Here is a 23,322-nt window from a genome sequence, read left to right as displayed (position 1 = left end):
TGGAAAAAGCACAATTGCAATTGTGTTTCTGGTTTAAAGGAACAGTAACACCAAAAAATGAAAGTGTTTTAAAGTAATTGAAATATAATGTACTGTTGTCCTGCACTGGTAAAACTGGGGTGTTTGCTACAGAAACACTACTACAGTTTATATAAATAAGCTGCTGTGTAGCCATGGGGGCAGCCATTCAAGTTGGGAAAAAAGGAGAAAGGCACAGGTTACATAGCAGATAACAGATAAGACACCATTGTATTCTACAGGGTTTATCTGTTAGCAGCTATATAACCTGTGCCTTTTCTTCTTTTGAATGGCTGCCCCATGGCTACACACCAGGGTTTATATAAACTCTAGTAATGTTTCTGATGCAAACACAACATTTTTACCAGTGCAGGGCAGCAGTACATTATAGTTCAATTTCTTTGAAATATATAAATTTTTTGGTGTTACTGTTCCTTTAATAACCTGAAATCCGGCACTTAGCATTACCAGGAGTGGATTTTTGCCACCCCTGGTAACTGCTGGATGTCAGAAGCGCTCTGTTGCAGAGCGCACCACTTGGAATAAGATGGCAGCGCCCATGGCCATGTAGTGACTTAATTGTGATGAGTCATGATGCGGCCGGCACATGACGTCATCAAACATGGGCCACTTCAACATTCTCATACCCTGTATTTTTTCTGCAATGTCAAATACACTTGCCAACTCAGTCTATTTAAAACTAGACATCTGTAACATTTCAATTAGATAAAATGGTTTAATAACTAGCAAAGGCTATGAAATGCTTTAATTTAATGTTTTTTAAAGAAATAGGCAAGCTGGAGACTATACTGATCAATTTGAGCATAGAATGGATTATACTAGTAGATGGGCTTACAGCAACTGAAACAACAAATTGTAACCAATTTCAATATAAATGGAAAGACTATTAAAACCCGTCTAGAGAGTACACTGTAGGAAATCAAGGACAGTCTGCCACCTTCTCTCTGTGATTGGTGCATGCATACAGTAGGTCTGCTGTCCTGCACATGTGCCAGTTGCAGCAGAGAAGGTAAAGGTGTCATATATTATTCTGCTTCAGAAGTACCCTTTAAAAGTTGTTGCTGGAACCTAAGTTTAAGTACTGTAACCCAAGAGTTGCTGTAATTTATATACTAAACTTATATTGATTCTTTTTTGTGGCAACTCTGTTACCAATGTTCCTGTTCAATAAATCTACGATCAACAGTTTAAGAACCATGGATCTGAGTGATTGGGTCAGCACTAGTTTTGAGTGAATTTTTTCGCCAGGCATGAATTCACAGCGAATTTCCGCATTTCGCCATTGGCGAATTGTTGTGCAGTCTCATCAAATTAGGCACGGACGCATCAAAATTTTGGTGCGGTTGCGTAAAAAAAAGTGCACGTGACAAAAAAATCATGCGCCATGCGTTTTGCAAATTTTTGCTGTTTCGCAAATTTTCTTGCCGTTTTGCAAATTTTATGTCGACAGGTTTCTGACAGATTCGCTCATCACTAGTCAGCATACCTTGGTATGCTCTAAATCCCCCCCTCCAACAAGGGCCCTTAATACTTTCTAAAGATGCCAATACAGGTTTAAATTTGAAACTGGATATATATATAAACATGATATGAATTTTTCATATCACAAAGGTCTATGTAAATACAGCCATAAGCACTCTTGTCTCTTTGTTTTACTGTGCCAGCATCCATGTAGCTCTCAGCAGGATGCTTCTTCATAGTCTTACTAACTGTGCATGTACACCAGTCTTGGTTTTGGTGCAGGAGCGTGGCATTATGGGAATTTTTTTGGAGTGCTCAGTGTTTTTTTTTCCCTATTAGCCTTTCCTTCTCTTTTAAAGTCAATTCATCTAACATACTAGTTCAGTCAGGATACAGGATACATTTCTAAACAATTTGCAAGTATTTTTTCATCTTAGGCAAACATTGGAATTATATTTGTAGGCTTAATCTAATATGTATTTCCATAAGATATTAGCCCAAGGTGCCCTTATTTAGCAAGCCTTTATTACAAAACGAAGAGAACATATAAAACATACAAAATAAATATCTTTATTTCCTTATAATATCTTTGCCATAAACACTAAACAAAATAATAAATCAATATTAACCCCTTTATCTGACCCCCCAATGTGATCTTACAGAAACAGACCTCTTTCTAAAAGAAGTAGTCCAAGCTATATAATCTTTTAATATTTCTACCTTAAAGCTAAGTCATCGGGGGGTGCCAAAATGTTAGGCACCCCCCAGTGACTTTAATCGATTACCTTTTACCCCATGCTGGTGCTCCTAAGAGAAGGAAACAGCACCAGCCTGGGGTACCTGCGACTGAGTATCTCCTCTTCTGTCTTCTGTCTTTGTGCGCTTTCGCATTCGCAGTAGCGTGATAAAACGAACATCGTCTTTTTCACTCTTCTGCACATTCGCCTAACATTTGGCACCCCCAGAGTTTTTTACCTTTCTTTCTCCTTTAAATAGTCTAGATATCTAACCAGTGTCTGTAATTTAAAGAGTGGTCTCGGACAAGTCAATAAAATAAAAATGTGCCCTTAGTGGCAGAATGGATGTGGTTTAAACATAAAATACATGTAGTACATGTATAAAACTCTAAATCTGGTCAAACATAGGCTGCGCACAGTATGATCAGTAGGATGTACACATGAATAAAATGTTGCATAAACACTGTCATACAATTTGTTTGCTTTTTTTCTCTTTTTAAAGAGCGCCCTGGGCCACCAAAAAGTATTAAGCTTCTGGATGTTTGGGGATTTAATGCAGCTTTGGAGTGGACTCCACCACTAGATGATGGAAATTCAGATATTACAGGATACACTGTGCAAAAAGCAGACAAGAAAACTGGGGTAAGGATTATATATCTGTTCTTCTGCTTCTGTAAGAAGACTAACACACCACCTTATATAACACTATGGAATCTATTAATTATGTATTACATAGTAACATAGTAACATAGTAACATAGTAAGTTGGGTTGAAAAAAGACATACGTCCATCAAGTTCAACCATAATGCCTATATATAACCTGCCTAACTACTAGTTGATCCAGAGGAAGGCAAAAAAAACCCATCTGAAGCCTCTCTAATTTGCCACAGAGGGGAAAAATTTCCTTCCTGACTCCAAGATGGCAATCGGACCAGTCCCTGGATCAACTAGTACTAAGAGCTATCTCCCATAACCCTGTATTCCCTCACTTGCTAAGAATCCATCCAGCCCCTTTTTAAAGTTATATAATGTATCAGCCAGCACGACTGATTCGGGGAGGGAATTCCAGAACTTCACAGCTCTCACTGTAAAAAATCCTTTCCGAATGTTTAAATGGAACCTCCCTTCTTCTAAACGGAGTGGGTGCCCTCGTGTCCGTTGGAAGGACCTACTGGTAAATAAAACATTAGAAAGGTTATTATATGATCCCTTTATATATTTATACATAGTTATCATGTCACCTCTTAAGCGCCTCTTCTCCAGTGTAAACAGACCCAACTTGGCCAGTCTTTCTTCATAACTGAGACTTTCCATACCCTTTACCAGCTTAGTTGTCCTTCTCTGGACCCTCTCTAACTCAGTAATGTCCCGTTTGAGCACTGGAGACCAAAACTGAACAGCATATTCTAGATGGGGCCTTACCAGTGCTCTGTAAAGGGGAAGAATAACCCCCTCCTCCCGTGAATCTATACCCCTTTTAATACAGCTCAAAACCTTGTTTGCCCTTGCAGCTGCTGCCTGGCATTGCTTGCTACAGCCAAGTTTATTATCTACAAGGACTCCAAGGTCCTTCTCCATTATGGATTTGCCTAGTGCAGTCCCATTAAGGGTATACGGGGCTTGCATATTTTTACATCCCAGGTGCATGACCTTACATTTATCCACATTAAATCTCATCTGCCACTTAGCTGCCCAGATTGCCAGTTGGTCAAGATCCTGCTGCAGGGATGTCACATCCTGGATAGAATTGACTGGTCTGCAGAGCTTTGTGTCATCTGCAAACACTGATACATTACTCATAATACCCTCCCCTAAGTCATTTATGAACAAATTAAACAAAAGTGGACCCAGTACAGAACCCTGAGGGACCCCACTGAGGACCTTATTCCAAGTAGAGAATGTACCATTAACAACCACCCTCTGTACCCGATCCTGTAGCCAGTTTTCTATCCATGTGCAAATGACTTCACTAAGACCAATAGACCTTAGCTTAGAAAGCAGTCGTTTGTGGGGAACGGTATCAAATGCTTTGGCAAAATCCAAATAGATTATATCTACTGCATCCCCACTGTCCAGCTTCTTACTTACCTCATCATAAAAAGCAATTAAATTGGTCTGACATGACCTGTCCTTCATAAAGCCATGCTGATTACTGCTCATAATGGCATTCTCCACTACATAATTTTGAATGTGATCCCTTAACAAGCCTTCAAATAACTTGCCCACCACGGATGTCAAACTTACAGGCCTATAATTGCCAGGCTGAGATCTTACTCCCTTTTTAAATATGGGAATGACATTCGCCTTCTTCCAATCCCTAGGTACCATACCTGATGAAAGCGAGTCTGAGAATATCAGAAACAAGGGCCACTGCAATTCTGCCCCTAGCTCTCTCAGTACCCGAGGGTGTATTCCATCTGGCCCAGGTGCCTTGTTTACATTTATCGTGTGTAACCCTTTAAGCACCATATCCTGCGCCAACCACTGTGTAGTTGGAGCTGAGGCAACAGTGAAGCTATTGGGTGGGACTTGGCCCACTGGCTCCTCTACTGTATACACAGAAGAAAAGAACTGGTTAAGCACATCTGCCTTTTCTGTATCCGCTGTAACCATATTGTTATTATAACTCAATGGGGCCACACCCTCAACCTGCATCTTTTTACTATTAATATACTTAAAAAACTTTTTGGGGTTAGTCTTGGCCTCGGCCGCAAAGCGCTCCTCATTTTCTATCTTTGCCTTCCGGATTGCTGTTTTACAACACTTGTTATAGTGTTTATAATCATTAAACGCAGCTACTGTCCCCTCTGACTTATATTTCTTAAAAGCTTTCCTTTTTCTCCCTATTAACTTCTTTACCTCAGAGTTAAGCCACATAGGGTGTAGAAAATAATTTGGGTTACACTGTTAATATCTTTATTACCTCTAATCAAATCACAAGTTAATCCCATACACTAGCAGGCCTTCCTGTGGTAAAAGACAAAGAGGTGGATACGTATTTTGCAAGATTTCCAGTTATATCTTGGCTCGATATAACCACCAAAGCGATGTCCCAAAAGGGGCTCGATGTAACCACCAAAGTGATGAGCAAAAAGGGGCTGATCTGATCATTTGACTTGGGAATCTCATGCAGACCAATAAAAAGAGGATTGCACTCACAGTCCATGTACACTTCCCCCCACTGGGATGTTCCAACCCCTAATCAAAAATAACTACTTTTGTTAATGGTAGAAAACAAATATTTTCCATAAAAAATAACTAGCTTTGTTAATGGTAGTAAATAATTACCAAAGGGAAATATACAACAAAATTATGAATTATTATTCATTTATTGGTGCAAGTCAATGTTTCAGTCCTATGAACCATAGAGCATGGAGGAGCATGGAGGAGCACTCACCAAACAAAAACACATATCTGGGTGCAGGTAAAATGTGTACAGAGCAACAAAAAATTACTGCACTCAACAGGCTCAGTTGGAGTAAATGATTTTAATAAACAAACAAAAGAAATTCTAACGTTTTGATCACATCATTGTGATCTTCCTTAGGGAAAACAACAAACATTAGTGCCAGGGTTCACTTGTAGCCATACTAACTTCTCTATACACAGCACTTTTAAATTACTTCTAATATTTTGCTGTAACTACAGTTGTTTTTTTTGTTAGGTTGTTTTTCCTTTCTTTTCACACTCACATCTGGTTTCTATGGTAATTAATTTGTTTTGGTGCCATTTTCTTCACAGGGAAAACTTTTAACCCTTTCACTGCCAACAACGTACGGCATACGTTGTTGCAGTAAAAGGCTTTATCTGCCAAAAACGTGTGCCGTACGTTGTTTGGCAGATAAAGGTACTCTATGCAGAAGCGGCATGTGCCGCTTCTGCAGAGAGTTTTTAGCGATGACAGCTACCTGGGCAACGAGCCAGGGGGGCTGTCATGTTGGCCCTGCGACACAATCGTCGCAGGGCCAACCTCCAAGCAGCAGGCACGATTGCAGCGCTTCTGCTGCTTAGTCTTCACTTCCTGTTCACCCCCCCAAGCACCGGCCCGGATGAAGACTGCAGCAGGAGGACCAGAACTGCGATCCCTGCTTCAGGACAGGTAAGGTGGGGTTTTTTTTGCACTTACACACATTCACACTCACTTACAAACAGTAACATACATTTACACACACTTACAGCGAAAATGTAGCAGTTTATTTTGTTGTTTTTTTGTTTTTTTTCATTTTGCACACTTATATACACTAATATACACACTTACACACTGTCACACTACTTTTACACATGTACACACATGTATACACAAACACTTTTTAAATATTTTTTTTTTACCACTTTGTTTTTAGTTTCTTTTCCCTAAAAACTGTATATTTTGACAGCGTGACTATTGGATCAGATATTCTGACCACTAATTACACTGTTGTGAGACTTATTTTGTCGTTTCACTAATTCGCACAATTTTTGTGGTTTTATTGCATTTTTATCCCTGTATTAGTATTCCTGATCTGTTTTTAGCATAGCTTTGCCATGTGTAACTTTGATGTAGAAAAATAACTTTACCTATTTTGAATTCATCAAAATGTGTACTTTCCAAAAATATATGGTTTTATGGGAGTCTCTGTATAGTTAGGGGGGTTACAGCACATAATACGCTGTCAGGGGGCTCTGTGCAAAAGCTGAGTTGGCAGGCGAGAAATCCATACGCGCTATTTTCATTTTGGGGTCAGTACATACCGCAGACTTTGGTATATCTATACATATTGGGCATCAAACTGTTCAGTAGACCTCTGGTGTTCCTATTTGGGGTGATTTGCCTTTGTATGCAAGAAATTGTGTGAGATAAATGCAGCAAATTGCTAATTTTTTAGGTGATTTTCTGAAATGTCATAAAAACCACTAACTTTAGGAAAGCTTTGCAGATTGGTACTTCGGTGTAGAAAGGACTCTTTACCGATGTTGGATTTGTCAGAATGTGTACTTTCCAAAACTATATGGTTTTCTGGGTTTTTCTGTATAGTTAGGGGGTTAAGGCCCATAATATGCTGTCAGGGGGCTCTGTATGCAAAAGCTGAGTTGGCCGGCAAGAAATCCTTATGCGCTATTTTCATTTCGGGGTCAGTACATACCACAGACTTTGGTATATCTATGCATATTGGGTATCAAACTGTTCAGTAGGCCTCTGGTGTTCCTATTTGGGGTGATTTGCCCTTGTATGCAAGAAATTGTGTGAGATAAATGCAGCAAATTGCAAATTTTTAGGTGATTTTCTGAAATGTCATAAAAACCACTAACTTTAGGAAAGCTTTGCAGATTGGTACTTCGGTGTAGAAAGGACTCTTTACCGATGTTGGATTTGTCAGAATGTGTACTTTCCAAAACTATATGGTTTTCTGGGTTTTTCTGTATAGTTAGGGGGTTACGGCCCATAATATGCTGTCAGGGGGCTCTGTATGCAAAAGCTGAGTTGGCCGGTAAGAAATCCTTATGCGCTATTTTCATTTCGGGGTCAGTACATACCACAGACTTTGGTATATCTATGCATATTGGGTATCAAACTGTTCAGTAGGCCTCTGGTGTTCCTATTTGGGGTGATTTTCCTTTGTATGCAAGAAATTGTGTGTGATAAATGCAGCAAATTGCAACATTTTTAGGCAGTTTTCTGAAATGTCATAAAAATCGGCAAACAGTTTTACAGCTAGGTACTTTGGAGTAAAAAAAAATGTGTACCCATTATAGACCCATTATAGATTCAGGGGAATGTGCACTTTCCAAAAATATATGGCTTTCTGGGGTGAGTGTACTTTTTTTGTACCAATATCCCACATGAAGGATGTAAATGTGTTGATTTTGCAGGAGCTAAAATGACAGATCATATGGGGGTATATTCCCATTGGGGCCCCTACATGCCACATATTTTGGTAACCCTATACATATTGGGTATCAAACTGTTCAGTGGACTCCTGGCATTCAAATTTAGGGTGTTTTTTCTTGGTACCTAATGTTATGTGGGAGATAAGATGCTGCAAAGTGGAAGCTTTGAGGGGATTTTTGGAAATGTCATCAAAATTTCTACATTTAGAAAAGATTTGCGGCTTGGTACTTTGGAGTAGAAAGACATGGGTACCCATTTTAGATTCGGGAGAATGTGTACTTTACAAAAATATATGGATTTCTGGGGTGAGCATACTTTATACTATTTTTTAGACATTTAGAAGCCTATATCTTGTTACAGAATTAGAATTACACCAAAATTCTACCATATTTTGAAAGCTGTGCAAAATGTTCAAAAACTGTCTGGCAGTAGACGTTCCACTTTGATCCAAAACGGCTGGCAGTGAAAGAGATTGTTTGTCCACATATTACAATATACTTCAAGCTGGCCACTTACGTCTAAGTCCTCCTCAGTCTGGCCAGTTCTACTGAATCAAATAAAAGTGAGTGTAGGACTGGCCAGACTGGGAATAACTTTGATATAGCTGGCCAGCTTGAAGTATATTGCAATATATGAACAAGCAATCATTGTTTTGCTTAAAGGGGAGGGCATTTTTGGTAGCTTAATCTACAGAATGTCTTAATGTCCTATAAATTATATATATACAGTCATGGCCAAAATTGTTGGCACCCCAGAAATTTTCCAGAAAATCAAGTATTCCTGACAGAAAAGTTGCTATACACATGTTTATTCCCTTTGTGTGTATTGGAACAGAACAAAAAAAGGGAGGAAAAAAAGCAAATTGGACATAATGTCACACAAAACTCCAAAAATGGGCTGGACAAAATTATTGGCACCCTTAACTTAATATTTGGTTGCACACCCTTTAAAAATAACTGAAATCAGTCGCTTCCTATAACCATCAATAAGTTTCTTACACCTCTCACAGGGAATTTTGGACCACTCTTCCTTTGTAAACTGCTCCAGGTCTCTCTTATTGGAAGGGCGCCTTTTCCCAACAGCAATTTTAAGATCTCTCCAGAGATGTTTAATGGGATTTAGATCTGGACTCATTGCTGGCCACTTCAGAACTCTCCAGCGCTTTGTTGCCATCCATTTCTGGGTGCTTTTTAACATATGTTTGGGGCCATTGTCCTGCTGTAAGTCCCAAGATCTCGACCACAAACCCAGCTTTCTGACACTGGGCTCTACAGTGCAACCCAAAATCCTTTGGTAATCCTCAGATTTCATGATGCCTTGCACACATTCAAGGCACCCAGTGTAAATCTCAACTCCGATTTGACATTGAAATAAAAGATAAAATAAAAGTATGTAATTTAAAACAAGAAACTAAAGTGATTTTACATACAAAAACTAATAAATTATCCAACTATTTAACTGAGCCCAGTGGAAAAAATAAAAGAAAAAGAACCATTGTTTCCAAACATATAAAATACAAATTATAAAGCATTAAAAATAAAGGCTTTTGCAGTCCTATTTATGACTTTGAATTTGTAACATTTTGAAAATCTGGTCCTTATATGTTGAATCACTGACATTAAGATAGAGTGACAAAGACTTTTTAAAGCACATTTAAAGTCTAGCTTCCTGACAACACAGTTGATTGACATATGAAATAATATCTGTTATCGTAGGAAGTTTTTTCTGTAACCAGTGGTAAAATAAGGCCTTAAATAAGGCAGCCATAAATAAGAACAACAATTTGTTAATTTTTTGAGGTAATGAGTGTGCCGTACTACTTGATGTAAAATGTATCATTGTTGATATGTAATAAGACCATACTAGGAGATAGTTTTATATTCATTTTTAACCTGTGGTTTAAGAGTCTTTCCACCTCTTTCCAGAAATTCCTAATTTTAGAACAAGACCAAAGATAATGAAATAGATTTACACCCTCTTTGTTGCATTTAGGGAATGAAGATTACTTCTAGTAAATAGTTTTCCATATTCAAAATGGACAAGCCGAAACCTCCAACTTTTTTTTTTTTTTTTTAAATTCTTTATTTTTAAACACTCAAATGAGGGCTACAGAAGGCAAGAGGGGGAGGGGAAATAAAAAAATTGACATATACAGAAGGCAATTGCAAATAAATCAAGTCTTGAAAACCTCCAACTTTTGGCTAGAATCAATTTATTATAATTATTTATAGATATAACTAATTGAGTTGGAGAAACAGTATGTTGTAGAAAGTTAGACCACTTGGAAGTTAATTCTTTTAGTGGGTTAATACCTTGGAAAGCTATTCAAAATTGATTTGATAGTGAATCTTTTCTGATATTGCGAGGTTGTTCATTCAGCTCTAAAATTTACTTATGAAGAGATTGTTCTTATTTTCAATTGTTCAAAAACAACAATGACAACAATAGTATCTCAAAATAAAGGGTTCTTTTTAAAACCACTAGGAACATTGCTCCATTTACTATGGATAAAGTATCAAATCGAGGTTCATGGAATATTTCTATTTCTGGATTAGTAAATTTATTACCTTGAAAACTCTAAAATTAGGAACTTTTAAATCCGAGTTTCATCGGTGTTCTAAGTTTAGAAAGAGCAATCTTAGACCTCTTCACATTCCATATAAAGTGTGTTAGTGCAAAGTCTAATCTTCTTACATCGGAATGTCTAGTTAGTAGAGGCAGATTGACAAAAGGATAAATCAGCTTAGGGAAAACTAAAGTTTTAAAAAAGATTACCCTTCCTTTCAGATTGTATGGAGACCCAACTCATTTTGTACACACTGAGATTATTTTTTCCAATGCAGGAGTGATATTTAGTGAATAAAGTTTTCTTAAATCTAGGGGAATGAATAAACCTAAATATATAAATTGAGTTTTGGGTTTTTTAGTTTTCAATAGAGAGTTGACAATAGAGCCATAAACATTCATAACCTCTGGTTTATCTACACTGATTGTGTCTCCTGCAAAAGACTGATAATCTTCAAGCAATGCAAAGACAGTTTTAAGAGTATAATTTGGGTTTTTAATAATTAGAAGAAGCTAAAAGGATTGAGGAGACCGCCTCATACGTATGCAAATAAGTCATAACAGGATTCTGGGAAGAAATTCCTTAAGGCTCCTAGAAAAGTCCCATTTACATGGGCTTTGTCCCATTGACATGGGTTTATCCTATAGGCTAAAGCTCACCCACTGGGTTTAAAGCAGAAGCCAGGATAATAGCTGATCAGATTCCCAACTACCAACCGGTTTCGCCCCTTTTTGGGGCTCATCAGTGTAGTGCAGGGTTTTCTGATCAGCTTAGGTAGAGCCAGGAGTGGGGATTCACGAACAAGCTAAAAGGATTGAGGAGACCGCCTCATACGTATGCAAATAAGTCATAACAGGATTCTAATTATTAGAAGCAAATCATCTGCAAATGCCAAAATCTTCAGTTCCTTTTTGTTTTTTTAATCCCTTGGATATTTTTTGAAGAACTGATTGCTCTAATCAATGGTCCCAATGCTATATTAAATAATAAAGGCAATAAGGGGCAGCCTTGGTTGGTGCCCTTGAAAATTCTGAAGGATAAAATTGAGCCCCGCCAATTTACAATTACATTGTAAAAAGCCTTTTCGGAATCAATAGAGAGTAAGGAGCATGGAATTTTGTGTTTTTTGGAAATGAATATTATATTCAATAGAGCTCTAATGTATTTAACCCCTGATGTATTCTTAATGAATTTAAAATCATAAAGGGAATCATCTGGCCACCAAAATTTTAGATACTAATTTGATATCCTGATTAAGTAGGGATATTGGCCTATAGGAAAGGTCTTTATCTTTTTTTGGAATAGCTTTGAAACTGGAAAGTTTATAGGATACACTCAGATAGGGGATGTTCTTTTTTCCATAAAAAGATCAGCGCACCAGAGTCCACCCCTTTAGATTAGAGGAACAGAGCTTCCATTTGAAGCAGCGTAGGTGGTTTTTCACGGAGAGGGCAGTGTGGTTGTTGAATGTCTTTCCTAGTCATGCTGTAATGGCAGATTCTGTTAATAGCTTTAAGAGGGTCCTTGATGAGTATCCAAGGCTATTGTGATACTAATATCTACAATTAGTATTAATGTTTGTATATATATAGTTTATGTATGTGAGTCTATAGATAGGTAAGTATAGGTTTGTTTGTGCTGGGTTTACTTAGAAGGGTTGAACTTGATGGTCTTTTTTCAACCCTATGTAACTATATATGAGATTCATTTAGATCAGGGATCCCCAACCTTTTATATCCGTGAGCCACATTCAAATGGAAAAAGTTTTGGAGAGCAACGCAAGCATTAAAAAAGTTCCTGGAGGTGCCAATAAGAGCAATATTTGGCTTTTTAACAGTCCCTATGTTGACTGGCAGCCTACAGAAGGCTCTGTTTGGCAATTACACTGGGTTTTTATGCAATCAACACTTGCCTCCTAACCAGAAATTCAAAAATAAGCACCTGGTTTGAGGCCACCGGGAGCAACATCCAAGGGGTTAGGGAGCAGCATGTTGCTCACGAGCCACTGGTTGGGGATCACTGATTTAGATCATCAGACAGTAACATAGTATTTCTATGGGGAACTGAGGAAATCTGTTGTTTAAACCAAGTAAAATGTTTATTTTTTGTGTCATCTGGGGAGTAAGCTGACCATAAGTGCCAAGTAATATCATTAATAAGTACCTCAGAATATATATATATATATATTGTATCACTAGGTCCGCACTCCCATTACTCACTTTACTCCATATCCAATTCAAGGGTGCTGCACATGGTTGTAGCTCATATTCATTCCAATTGACAATGCGCACTCCTCATCCTTTATAATTCATTTATTGTTGCATTAAAAAAATCAACGTTTCGGTCCAGGTCTAGGACCTTTATCAAGATGTTAAACCATGGTTAAACCATGGTTTAACATCTTGATAAAGGTCCTAGACCTGGACCGAAACGTTGATGTTTTTAATGCAACAATAAATGAATTATAAAGGATGAGGAGTGCGCATTGTCAATCGGAATGTATATATATATATATATATATATATATATATATATATTCCTTGCTCAACTTTAATATTGCTGCATTAAGTTTATGATGGAACAAAATAGCAACTCAGCCCTTTTTTATCTACTGCTGGAGAGAGTTACCTCTCCAGCCCAAACTTTCTTTAATTTAACATTGTTAAGGTGATTAAGACCATTAATATTTCAGGAAACAAAGTTTAAAGAATAGGCATTATGATGGAATTTCATTAGGAAAGATGAGAGGCAGACAATAATGCATTACCAAAACTTCACTGGGTAGAAAAAATCAAATTAAGAAACAGCTAAAATTTACCATCATTACCAAAGAAAAGGCATCATGTTCTGGGTCATATGAGATAAGTTATGTATCAAATAACGTCATCATCACTGGATTGTGAAGGGTTAATTGCCCTTGGAGGATGAGGTGATCTAGACCTAGGTCCTGATCCCATATCAGATTGCAATGTAGGTGATTTAAGTTCTTTGGGCGCTTTTGACTGCCGAGATTTTTCATATTTTCAGACTCTCTAATCCTTTGGTTGAGTGGTATTTTTTAGCTCTGAACCTGCATCGAACCAAGGATGACACCTCAGTAGACAAAAAATTTTAAGTCTAGCAGGATAAATTAGCAAAAAGTTTATATTATGATTAATCAGCGTTTGGCATGACTTGGAAAATTCCTTGCATTGTTGTGCAATGTTTTTCTCAGTATTTGAATATTATTGCTCTTGGTTTTGTAGGTCCTTGACAGGGCCAATTCTATGCAGTCTTTCAATCCTAAAAGTTCCCCATTCTGGAGGTAATCCTAATTTTTGTGGAATTGTTTTTAAGAAGGGGAACATTTATCAAAGTACAAATTTTTGACAATCAAAAGCACGACTGGAAAAAATTTGGATTAACTATGATCATTCTGATGTGCGTTAATTGCGCAAAAATTGGTGTCGTGGTCATACGAAAATATTGTGGTGCCATCCGAAAGCTATGAAATTTTCATATCTGAACGATACCTTTCTGACTTTGAACCTTCAATGCATGATTTTGGAAGCCTTCCATAGGACTCAATCCGACTCTGCAACCTGGCCAAAAGATAGTCACGATACCGAAGCTTGAATGAATTCCGAAACTTTCATAGTCATTGCGACAAATATGATTTTGTTGTACAAATTGATGCAAAGCACGAAAAAGATGCGTAATTTAATGAAAATATTGTGGAAATTATGCAAAGTTCCAAAAGTTAGAAAATATACAAATGTTTCTCATTCGGACTTTAATGAATGGGCCCCTAAGTGTGTCTTAAGAAATGCTTATCAGTAAAACACAGTCATGTATCAGTTTATTAGAAAAGCTGACCAAGCTATTTTAAAATTTTGTACGGAATGGAACGGTAGGTGAGAACCTCAGCTGCATTAATTTGGCCATTTTATCATCAGCACCGTTCTACAGAAAACTTTCTAGATACTCAATCCAGGTTTCCGTTCATCTCAGGAGCAAGGTATGAGGCTTCTAAGATGTGCAAGACTTTATATAAGCTGATTTCTGACTATCTCTGAGCCTCCATCCCCTCAGATGCCTTTTGATATTTCTTAAAAATGTACTTACTATCTTTTAAGTAGTATGTTTTCTAAAGGTTTAAATGGCAGCTTCAGTTTTTTAAAACTTATCTACATTTCTCTTGATTTAGGAATGGTTTACTGTACAGGAGCATTATCGCCAGACTAACTGCACTGTTTCAGACCTGATCATGGGAAATTCTTATTACTTCAGAGTATTTTCTGAAAACTTGTGTGGACTAAGTGAAAAGGCTGCAGTAATTAAAGATGCTGCTGTTATTAAGAAAACAGGTATGTTATAATCTGCTTTATGTTACAATGCAAGATTAGTCTTTGTTAGGTGTTTTGATAAGGTATCCAGGCAAAGCAGTCCAGTGAGCCACATTCAAATGGAAAACATGTTGGGGAGCAACACAAGCATGGAAAAAGTTCCTGGGGGTACAAATAAGGACTGTGATTGGCTATTTGGTAGCCCCTATGTGGACTGGTAGCCTACCAAAGGCTCTGTTTGACTTTACATTGGGTTTTATGCAACCAAAACTTGCCCCCAAGCCAGGAATTTAAAAATAAGCACCTACTTTGAGGCCACTGGGAGCAACATCCAAGGGGTTGGGGAGCAACATGTTGCTCATGAACCACTGGTTGGGGAACATTGCCTTAAAGGAACAGTTCAGTCTAAAAATGAAAATGTGTAAAATAGATAGACTGCCCAAAATAAAAAATATTTTCAATATAGTTAGTTAGGGTGGAGTGAACAGATGTCTAACATAATGGCCATAACACTACTTCCTCCTTTACAGCTCTCTTGTATTACATATATTTAAAAACATAATGCTGAAGGCAGGGGGAACGTAATTTCTATATAATATGCAAATATTAGTGATTCATGTGAAAAACTACATCACTAAGTTATTATAATTTATGACATCTCTAAGCACTGTTTATAAGGCTATAATTTAAAGAATATTTATGGTCCTATCCCATATTAATTATGTGATACTTCTACTAACTATTTCTGTTTTCTTTAATAAATGTGTAGGAATCACTTATAAGCCCCCAGAGTACAAGGAACGAGATTTTGCAGAGCCACCAAAATTTACCCAGCCGCTTGCTAATAGAGCAACAACAACTGGATATAGCACTAAACTGTTCTGTTGTGTCCGTGGAAGCCCAAAGGTAAGATACATAAGTTAATGGGTGCTTTAAGGGAAAATATACCCCTCTTTTTCACATAAGCTCATTCAGTTGGGGTCATGTAGAAAAGGTGCATAAACACTAACTGAACTTCCAAAATGAATATATATATATTTTTTTTCCCCTTTAACATAGATATACATGTTTTCCACAGATTGAAGGGGACCCATTATAGACTGCCTCAGCTTGCAGGGACCTTTTCCCTGTCCCTTCAGAAGTGATGGCTTCTGCTTTACAGTGAATCTGTGCACCACCCACAATGGAAAACAGATAGGTGCTCATTTATAAACACTGGGAAAATTTGTACCTGAGCCGATACTTATGGCAACCAATCAAATGCTTGCTTTTATTGATCAACCTGCAGCTGGCTGAAAAAAGCCAATCACTAATTGGTTGCTATAGGTTACTGCCCATGGGAAAATATGCCCATTGTTTATAAATAAGCCCCGATCTGTTTTCCATAGTGGGTGATGCACAGATTCACTGGAAAGCAGAAGCCATCACTTCAACTGCAAATTCCAGGAGCAAGGACAGGAAGGGGTTTCCTTTTCAGTCCTTGGAATCATGCAAGTCAAGGTGATAAAAATACATATTTATTTATTTAAGTTCAGATAGTGTTTATTAAATGAGCTTATATTATTATTAAGTTTTTATGCACTTTCTATCTTAAAGGAAAACTATATTTTTATATTTGCATAAACAAGCTCATATGTAAAACCCTGCTTCATCCAAATAAACCATTTTCATAAAAATATACTTTTAGTAGTATGTGCTATTGGGTACTCCTACATAGAAAATTTCCACCACAGGGCAGTACAGAAACAAACACATTCCATACTTATGTATGTGCCTGTACTCACACAGACACATGTAAGCACAGAAGGTAGGTGGAACACATAAAAGAACAGAATGCCACTGCTGGGGAATGCAGGGAAAAAAACACTTAAAGGAGAAGGAAAAGTAAAAATCACTGGGGGTGCCAAATGTTAGACCCCCCCCCAGTAACTGTAATCGCTTACTTTTTACCCGGTTGCTCCGCTGAAACTCGCACCAGCCTGGGGTAGCTTTCTTCTTTCTTTTAAATTCCGGGGCCCATGCATGCACAGTAGAGTGAAGAAGTCGGCTTTTTTTTGTTAAGTCTTTCTTCTTCTATCTTCGCGCCACTTGCACATGCGCAGTAGAGAGAAAAGCCAAACTTTAACAAAAAAGCCAGCTTCTTCACTCTACTGCGCATATGTAGGCCCCATGATTCAGAAGACAGAAGAACAAAGGAAGGGGTAAAAGGTAAGCAATTAAAGTCACTGGAGGGTGCCAGTGACTTTTGATTCTGGAACCCCCCCCCATTGACGTAGCATTTACTTCTCCTAAAGGGGTCATTGATTAAAAAAAAAAAAACTTTAAGCATGGTCATCTAGGTTAGGTTTTAGAATTATTATACTAGTAGTGGTTTCTTATTTGAACAGAAAATTTTAAAAGCTTTTACATTTTGTTAGTCACAGCTATATGACAGTTTGAAATTTGATCCCCTTTTTTTTAATTTATATCTTGTGTGGTTTTGTAATAGATTTAAACATGTGTGTCCTTAATCCTGAGGTAAGCAAGTTTGAACAATCTATGAAAAATAAATATATTTGTTTTAAACTAAAGCCTTTTTTTCAGCCTAGAATTGTGTGGCTAAAGAATCAAATGGAAATTAGAGAGGACCCTAAATTTCGGTGCCTTGTTAATCAGGGAGTCTGCTCTCTTGAAATTCGCAAGCCCTGTCCTTTTGATGGTGGAGTTTACACCTGTAAAGCAATCAACTCATTAGGGGAAGCAAGTGTAGATTGCAGGCTGGATGTTAGAGGTATGTAATACTAGACTACAATTTTATGATGTAAGACTTATGTGAAGAAATGATCATTAGCCAAATGTATACACCAACATGTTGAATCTGAAAATTCATAATGCAAACTTCAGAAAATTGGCTAGATGCATCAGTAAATTATCAGAATCATAAATATTTTTCGGTAAATCATCAGAAAGACAAATCCAGTTTGTTGTAAAGGTCCCAAAATGTATCTCCTGGTTTCCGTGTAGATGATTTGAAGAGAGTCAAAATTTAAAAAACAAGGTTTGGCTCAGTTCTCTGAGTTTGGCTTAGTTTTCCATAATATGTCTGGTTCAGTGGTTTACAGAAATAGGATAATGTGTTACCTTGTATCATCTCCTCTTCATTTACATTTCATACTGTTTCTTCCTGTACTCATTATTCCTCACAATCATAGCAATTCATAAGCTACATAATTAGATTGTTTCTGAGGTTATTTAAACAAGTTAACCCTTTAAATTTACCAAACAGCAGCCCAAATTAATACATTTAGTTCATTTCATTGATATATATGCTGATCAACTTTCTACCTCTTCTCCCACACGCACTATTATTATTTGTGATTATCAATACAAATCAGAATATGTATTACAAAAAGTAAGTATGCTAGTCCTATGTTTCCTCTGCACAAAAACCTACCAAGTGAGTGAGAACTACTATAACATGAAATTTATAAATATCTGAATAAATTTAACAGCAGGACCTTACCCTGGAAACATAAAAAGGGGATGTAATCCCACCATTACAGTTTGCGGAAACTATCCAATACATAATTTCTTAGTTTAAACGATTACAATTGAAAGCAGTACTTGCCTGTCCCTTTCTGCACAGCTGGTTATGAAAAAATGTAGTAGAATTCAGCTCTCCTCCAGCCAAGAGTCCATGCCCTGCAAGCTTCCACACAGGTTTGTTAATCTGTTATTTTTTGCTACATTTTCAGTAATCAGACCTAGCAGTGCAATGAATGGCAAAGGACAACCACTGGTTTCAATAGTAATTAAGTTTACAAATAGATGTATGTATGTATGTATAACTTTATTTATAAAGCGCCACAAGGGTACGCAGCGCTGTACAGTCTTACAGAATACAAAATTACACACAGGGAGGACAAGTGATATAATAAATAAATACAATAAATACATATATATATATATAAGTGCCATGTGGTATGAGACACAGTAGGAAGGAGGTCCCTGCCCCGTAGAGCTTACAATCTGAGTGGTTGGGTAACATACAGGCACAAACTGGAAGGTAAGAGTGCATCAGGTATGGGCATTTGCCCTTAAGCGCAGGACTGGGCAAAATAATGTCTTAGTGCTCCAGAAGGTAACAGCTGAGTTTTTTTCTTAAAGAGAGTGGGTGAATTTTCTCTATGGAGGGATTCAGGGATAGAGTTCCAGAGGTAAGGAGCAGCAAGATAGAAAGGTTTAAGACGAGAGAGAGCAGTGGGTGTGGATGGTGTAAAGAGACGGAGGCTCTGAGAGGAGTGGAGGAGACGACCAGGAACATGTAGGGAGACCAGTGAAGAAATGTAGTGAGGAGCAGAGGAGTGAAGGGCTTTGAATGTCAGCAGAAAGATTTTGTAAGCTATCCTTTGCTTGACAGGCAGCCATGCTAGTGAGCTTAATTGAGGCTGAGCAGGATCCCTCTTAGGAGAGAGCAGGAGGATCCTGGCAGCAGAGTTTAAGATTGATTGCAGGGGAGAGAGGTGGGAGTCTGGGAGGCCGGTTAGTAGGAGATTGCAGTAATCTAAGCGGGAAAGGATAAGGGCATAGATTAGTGTTTTAGCTGTTGCTTGTGAGAGAAAGGGGCGTATCTTGGCAATATTACGGAGGAAAAAGTGGCAGGTTTTGGCAGTGTTATTAATATGGTTAGAGAAGGAGAGGGACTGGTCAAAGATAACCCTAAGGCAGCGTGCAGAATTTACAGGGTTGATGGTCATGCCATCAATAGTAATGGTGAAAGGAGGAGGAGGGCCAGGTTTGGGCGGGAAGACCATGAGCTCTGTTTTGGCTAGGTTAAGTTTGAGCTGGCGTCGGTTCATCCAGGAGGAGATAGCCAGGAGGCAGTTACCAATCTGGGTTTGGACATCAGCAGTTAGTGCAGGGGTGTCTAAATATATCTGGATGTCATCTGCATATAGGTGGTATTTAAGACCAAAAGAAGAAATAAGGTCTCCCAAAGAGAGAGTGTACAGGGAGAACAGCAGGGGACCAAGCACAGAGCCCTGAGGCACCCCCACACTAAGCGGAACCGGGGTAGAGGATTTGTTGCAGGCCGAAAACCAGACTGCATAGGGTCCAGCAGATTATGGGTGCAGAGGAAGTTAGTTACACGAGAAAAGACAAGACGTTCCAGGAGTTTAGAGGCTAGGGGCAGGAGAGAGACGGGACGGTAGTTAGAAAGGCAGGATGGGTCCAGTGTAGCCTTTTTAAGAATGGGTTTGATTGATTCATTAGGTGAGGTATGAAGTACCGCGTTAAATATGGAGAATAAGTGCCGCGGGTTTGATTTATTATTATTTATAAGTGTGTTATAGTATGCTTGCTTGGCCTGGGATAGGGCAGTATTGAGGCACACCATAAGAAATTTATAGTGGAGGAAGTCAGCTTTAACGCGTGATTTCCTCCAAATGCGCTCAGCAGATCGTGCACAGGAGCGCAGAAATAGATTCAAAATCATTCAACATTTTTAGACTAATGTATATTTGAAAGTTTCAGTATAGCTTTTTATCCCCTTTAAAGAAAGGCACAATAATAAACATGACTAAAAAAAAGGGCACTGTTATGAGGAAATCAGCATGCTTTACCATTTCTAATTAAAGGCTTGGTAATTTCTATATTGCACCAAATTCAATTTTTTGGGAATTAGCTGTGCAAAGTTTGGAGACCCTTATTTTAATAGTGTCTGAACGGCAGCAATATAAATTTTCCCACTGAAAGTCAACGAGTGACATCTGATTGTCAGTTGGTGGCTCCATCCCCTTTTTCTAAGCTGGAACTGCAGTTATCCAGTGACTAACTCTGTTTAGGGACCCTAGGATTAATAGTTAAAGAACGGAAGCAGTTTAAATTTAAACCAATAAAAGTCAATAGGTAAATTGTGATTGGTGGTTGGTGGGTGTGCCCACTTTTTCTAACCTTGAGTCAGTCACCCAGTGACAAACAGTGGGCACCCTGGCAGATTGGCTGTTAGTTGCCAAACCCACTTTTCCTATTTTTGAACTGCAGTCCCCCAGTGACCAACTTTGCAAAGAATTTGTGAGACTGAAAGCATTTTACACTTCACCATTGAAAGTAAATGTTAAAGGTTAAATGTGATTGGCTGTTGGTGGCTCCACCCACTTTATTTCCAACTTTGAACAGAAAATACCAAAGTGACTAACTCTGGAATGATTAACAACCCTGGAATTAATACTTAAATATCAGCTTAAATATAAACCAATGAAATTTAATGGGTGGAAATGGATTGGCTGTTGGTGGCTCCACCCACTTGTTCTAACCCTGAATATGTAGTCAGCCAGTGACTGACTGTGCAAAGTTTGGGAAGTCTGACTGGCTGTTGGTGGCTACACCCACTTTTAAAAACCTAAAAATGCAGTCCCCTAGTAACCCTGGTCTTAATACTGTGAGAATGGCAGCAGGTTGAATTTCCTCATTGAAAATCAATAGTTAAAATCTGATTGGCTGTTGGTGGCTCCACCCATTTTTCTAAACTTGGAATGTAGTCACCCAGTGACAAACTGTGCAAAGTTTAGGGACCCTGACATTAAACATGTGAGAGTGGCAGCAGTTAAAATTTCCCAACTGAAAACAATGAAAGAAATGTGATTGGCTTTTGGTGGCCCTGCCCACTTTTTCTAACCTTGAGTACGTAATCACCTAGTAACTGACTGTGCAATGTTTGGAAACCCTGGCATCAAACCAATAAAATTCAATAGGTAAAATCTGATTGGCTGTTGGTGACTCCACACACTTTTCAAAACTAAAACTGCAGTCCCCTATTGACCAACTGTGAAAAGTTTGGGGAACCTGGTGTTAATACTGTCATAATGGCAGCCGGTTGAATTTCTCCATTGAAAGTCAATAGGTAAAATCTGATTGACTGTTGGTGGCTTCACCCACTTCTTCTAAGCTTGAACTGCAGTTATCTGGTGCCTAACTCTCCAAAGTTTGGGGACCCTGGTGTTATTACTGTGAGAATGGCAGCAGGTTGAATTTCCACCTGTCAAAAGGTAAAATCTGATTGGCTGTTCACAGCTCCGCCCACTTTTGGGCATCCAAAAATCATCATATTTTCGTTCAGGCTGACCCCATGATTATGTTTCAAGTCTGGGGAGTGCAGCCTCAAAGCTGTAAGATTGGCAGCAGTTTCAATTTCCCCATAAAAGTCAATGGGTGAAATTTGATTGGCTGTTGTTGACCCCTCCCACTTTGGGGGTCATCAAAAAATGTTGCTGTTTCATTTGGGGTGACCCCATTATTATGTTATTCAAGTTTGGGGGGTGTAGCTTCAAAGCTGTAAGAGTGGCAGCAGTTTGAAAATCTTCCCTGTCAAAGTCAATGGGAAAATTGGGGTGTTCGGAGCAGCGCCACAAAAAGACAGGGGGGCAGGATCACTTAGAAAAGCACAAGCGACCTGCTCCGCTATAGGGCGAAGAATTGTGGAGAGTTTTGGTGTTGTACCTCTAAAACTGTAGGAGGAGTAGCGTTTACAAAATGGGGGGCGCTAAGAAGAAGAACAGGAAAAAGCAGAAGAATAATCTGAAGTCAAAGAACAGTATGTTGGGTTTTTCAACATAGCTCCAAAGCTCCCTTCATAGCAGTGTGGCTTCTCCTGAAAAAGATAAATGAGACAAGGGGATACATAGGTGATAAACATAACTGTTATTATTTGCACAACCTGGACATCATGGTTAGATATTGAGCCACTTTAGCTTAAAGGGGTTGTTCACCTTTAAATTTAACATTTAGTATTATGTAGACATTGATATTCTAAGACTATTTGAAATTGGTCTTAATTTTTTATTTTTGATGGTTTTTGAATTATTTAGCTTTTTGTTCAGCAACTCTAGCAACCAGTCAGTTGTTTGAACGAGAGATGGGAATTTGAATAGCAGAGGGCCTGCATAAAAAGACAAGTTAAGCTTGTAGATAAGCTATATAATATTATAAATCATAAATAAAAACCATGTGTCTTCTGCACTTGCTGTTTACAGAACGTAAACATTTATCATAGAAAACAGAAATTAGGTATGTAAGAAATATTTCATTTTCAGATGGTAAACATACTGGTGCAATTATTTAATGTATGTACAAATATTTTCAGGTTCTTTGTACATAGCACAAACAAAACATTGTGCTTTAATATAAACTGTTTTATTCAATAATAAGGGAATTCACCATAACAGTAAATAAGACCATCAAGTGCACCCACTGGTAAATATTTAAGTTGATCAAGAAGCCAGTTGCTAATTTAAAGGGGTTGTTCAGCTTTAAAGGAGAAGGAAAGGCTAATAAAGAGTTAATCTC

The 23,322-nt window shown here is 38.1% G+C and overlaps 1 protein-coding gene across 2 annotated transcripts in view; it reads left to right on the top strand.

Annotated features, from left to right (window-relative positions):
* mybph (myosin binding protein H) overlaps positions 1 to 23,322 on the top strand; it is an 84,650-nt gene that overhangs the window by 44,533 nt on the left and 16,795 nt on the right. For both annotated transcript variants that reach the window (XM_012963122.3, NM_001045793.1), the window contains 4 exon segments: positions 2,740 to 2,879; positions 14,859 to 15,018; positions 15,767 to 15,903; positions 17,581 to 17,767. In XM_012963122.3, coding sequence (XP_012818576.1) covers positions 2,740 to 2,879; positions 14,859 to 15,018; positions 15,767 to 15,903; positions 17,581 to 17,767 — 624 coding nt within the window.

Source organism: Xenopus tropicalis, chromosome 2 (genome assembly GCF_000004195.4).
Source record: "Xenopus tropicalis strain Nigerian chromosome 2, UCB_Xtro_10.0, whole genome shotgun sequence".
Classification (NCBI taxonomy): Eukaryota; Metazoa; Chordata; class Amphibia; order Anura; family Pipidae; genus Xenopus; species Xenopus tropicalis.
This window is presented reverse-complemented; position numbering and strand designations above follow the sequence as displayed.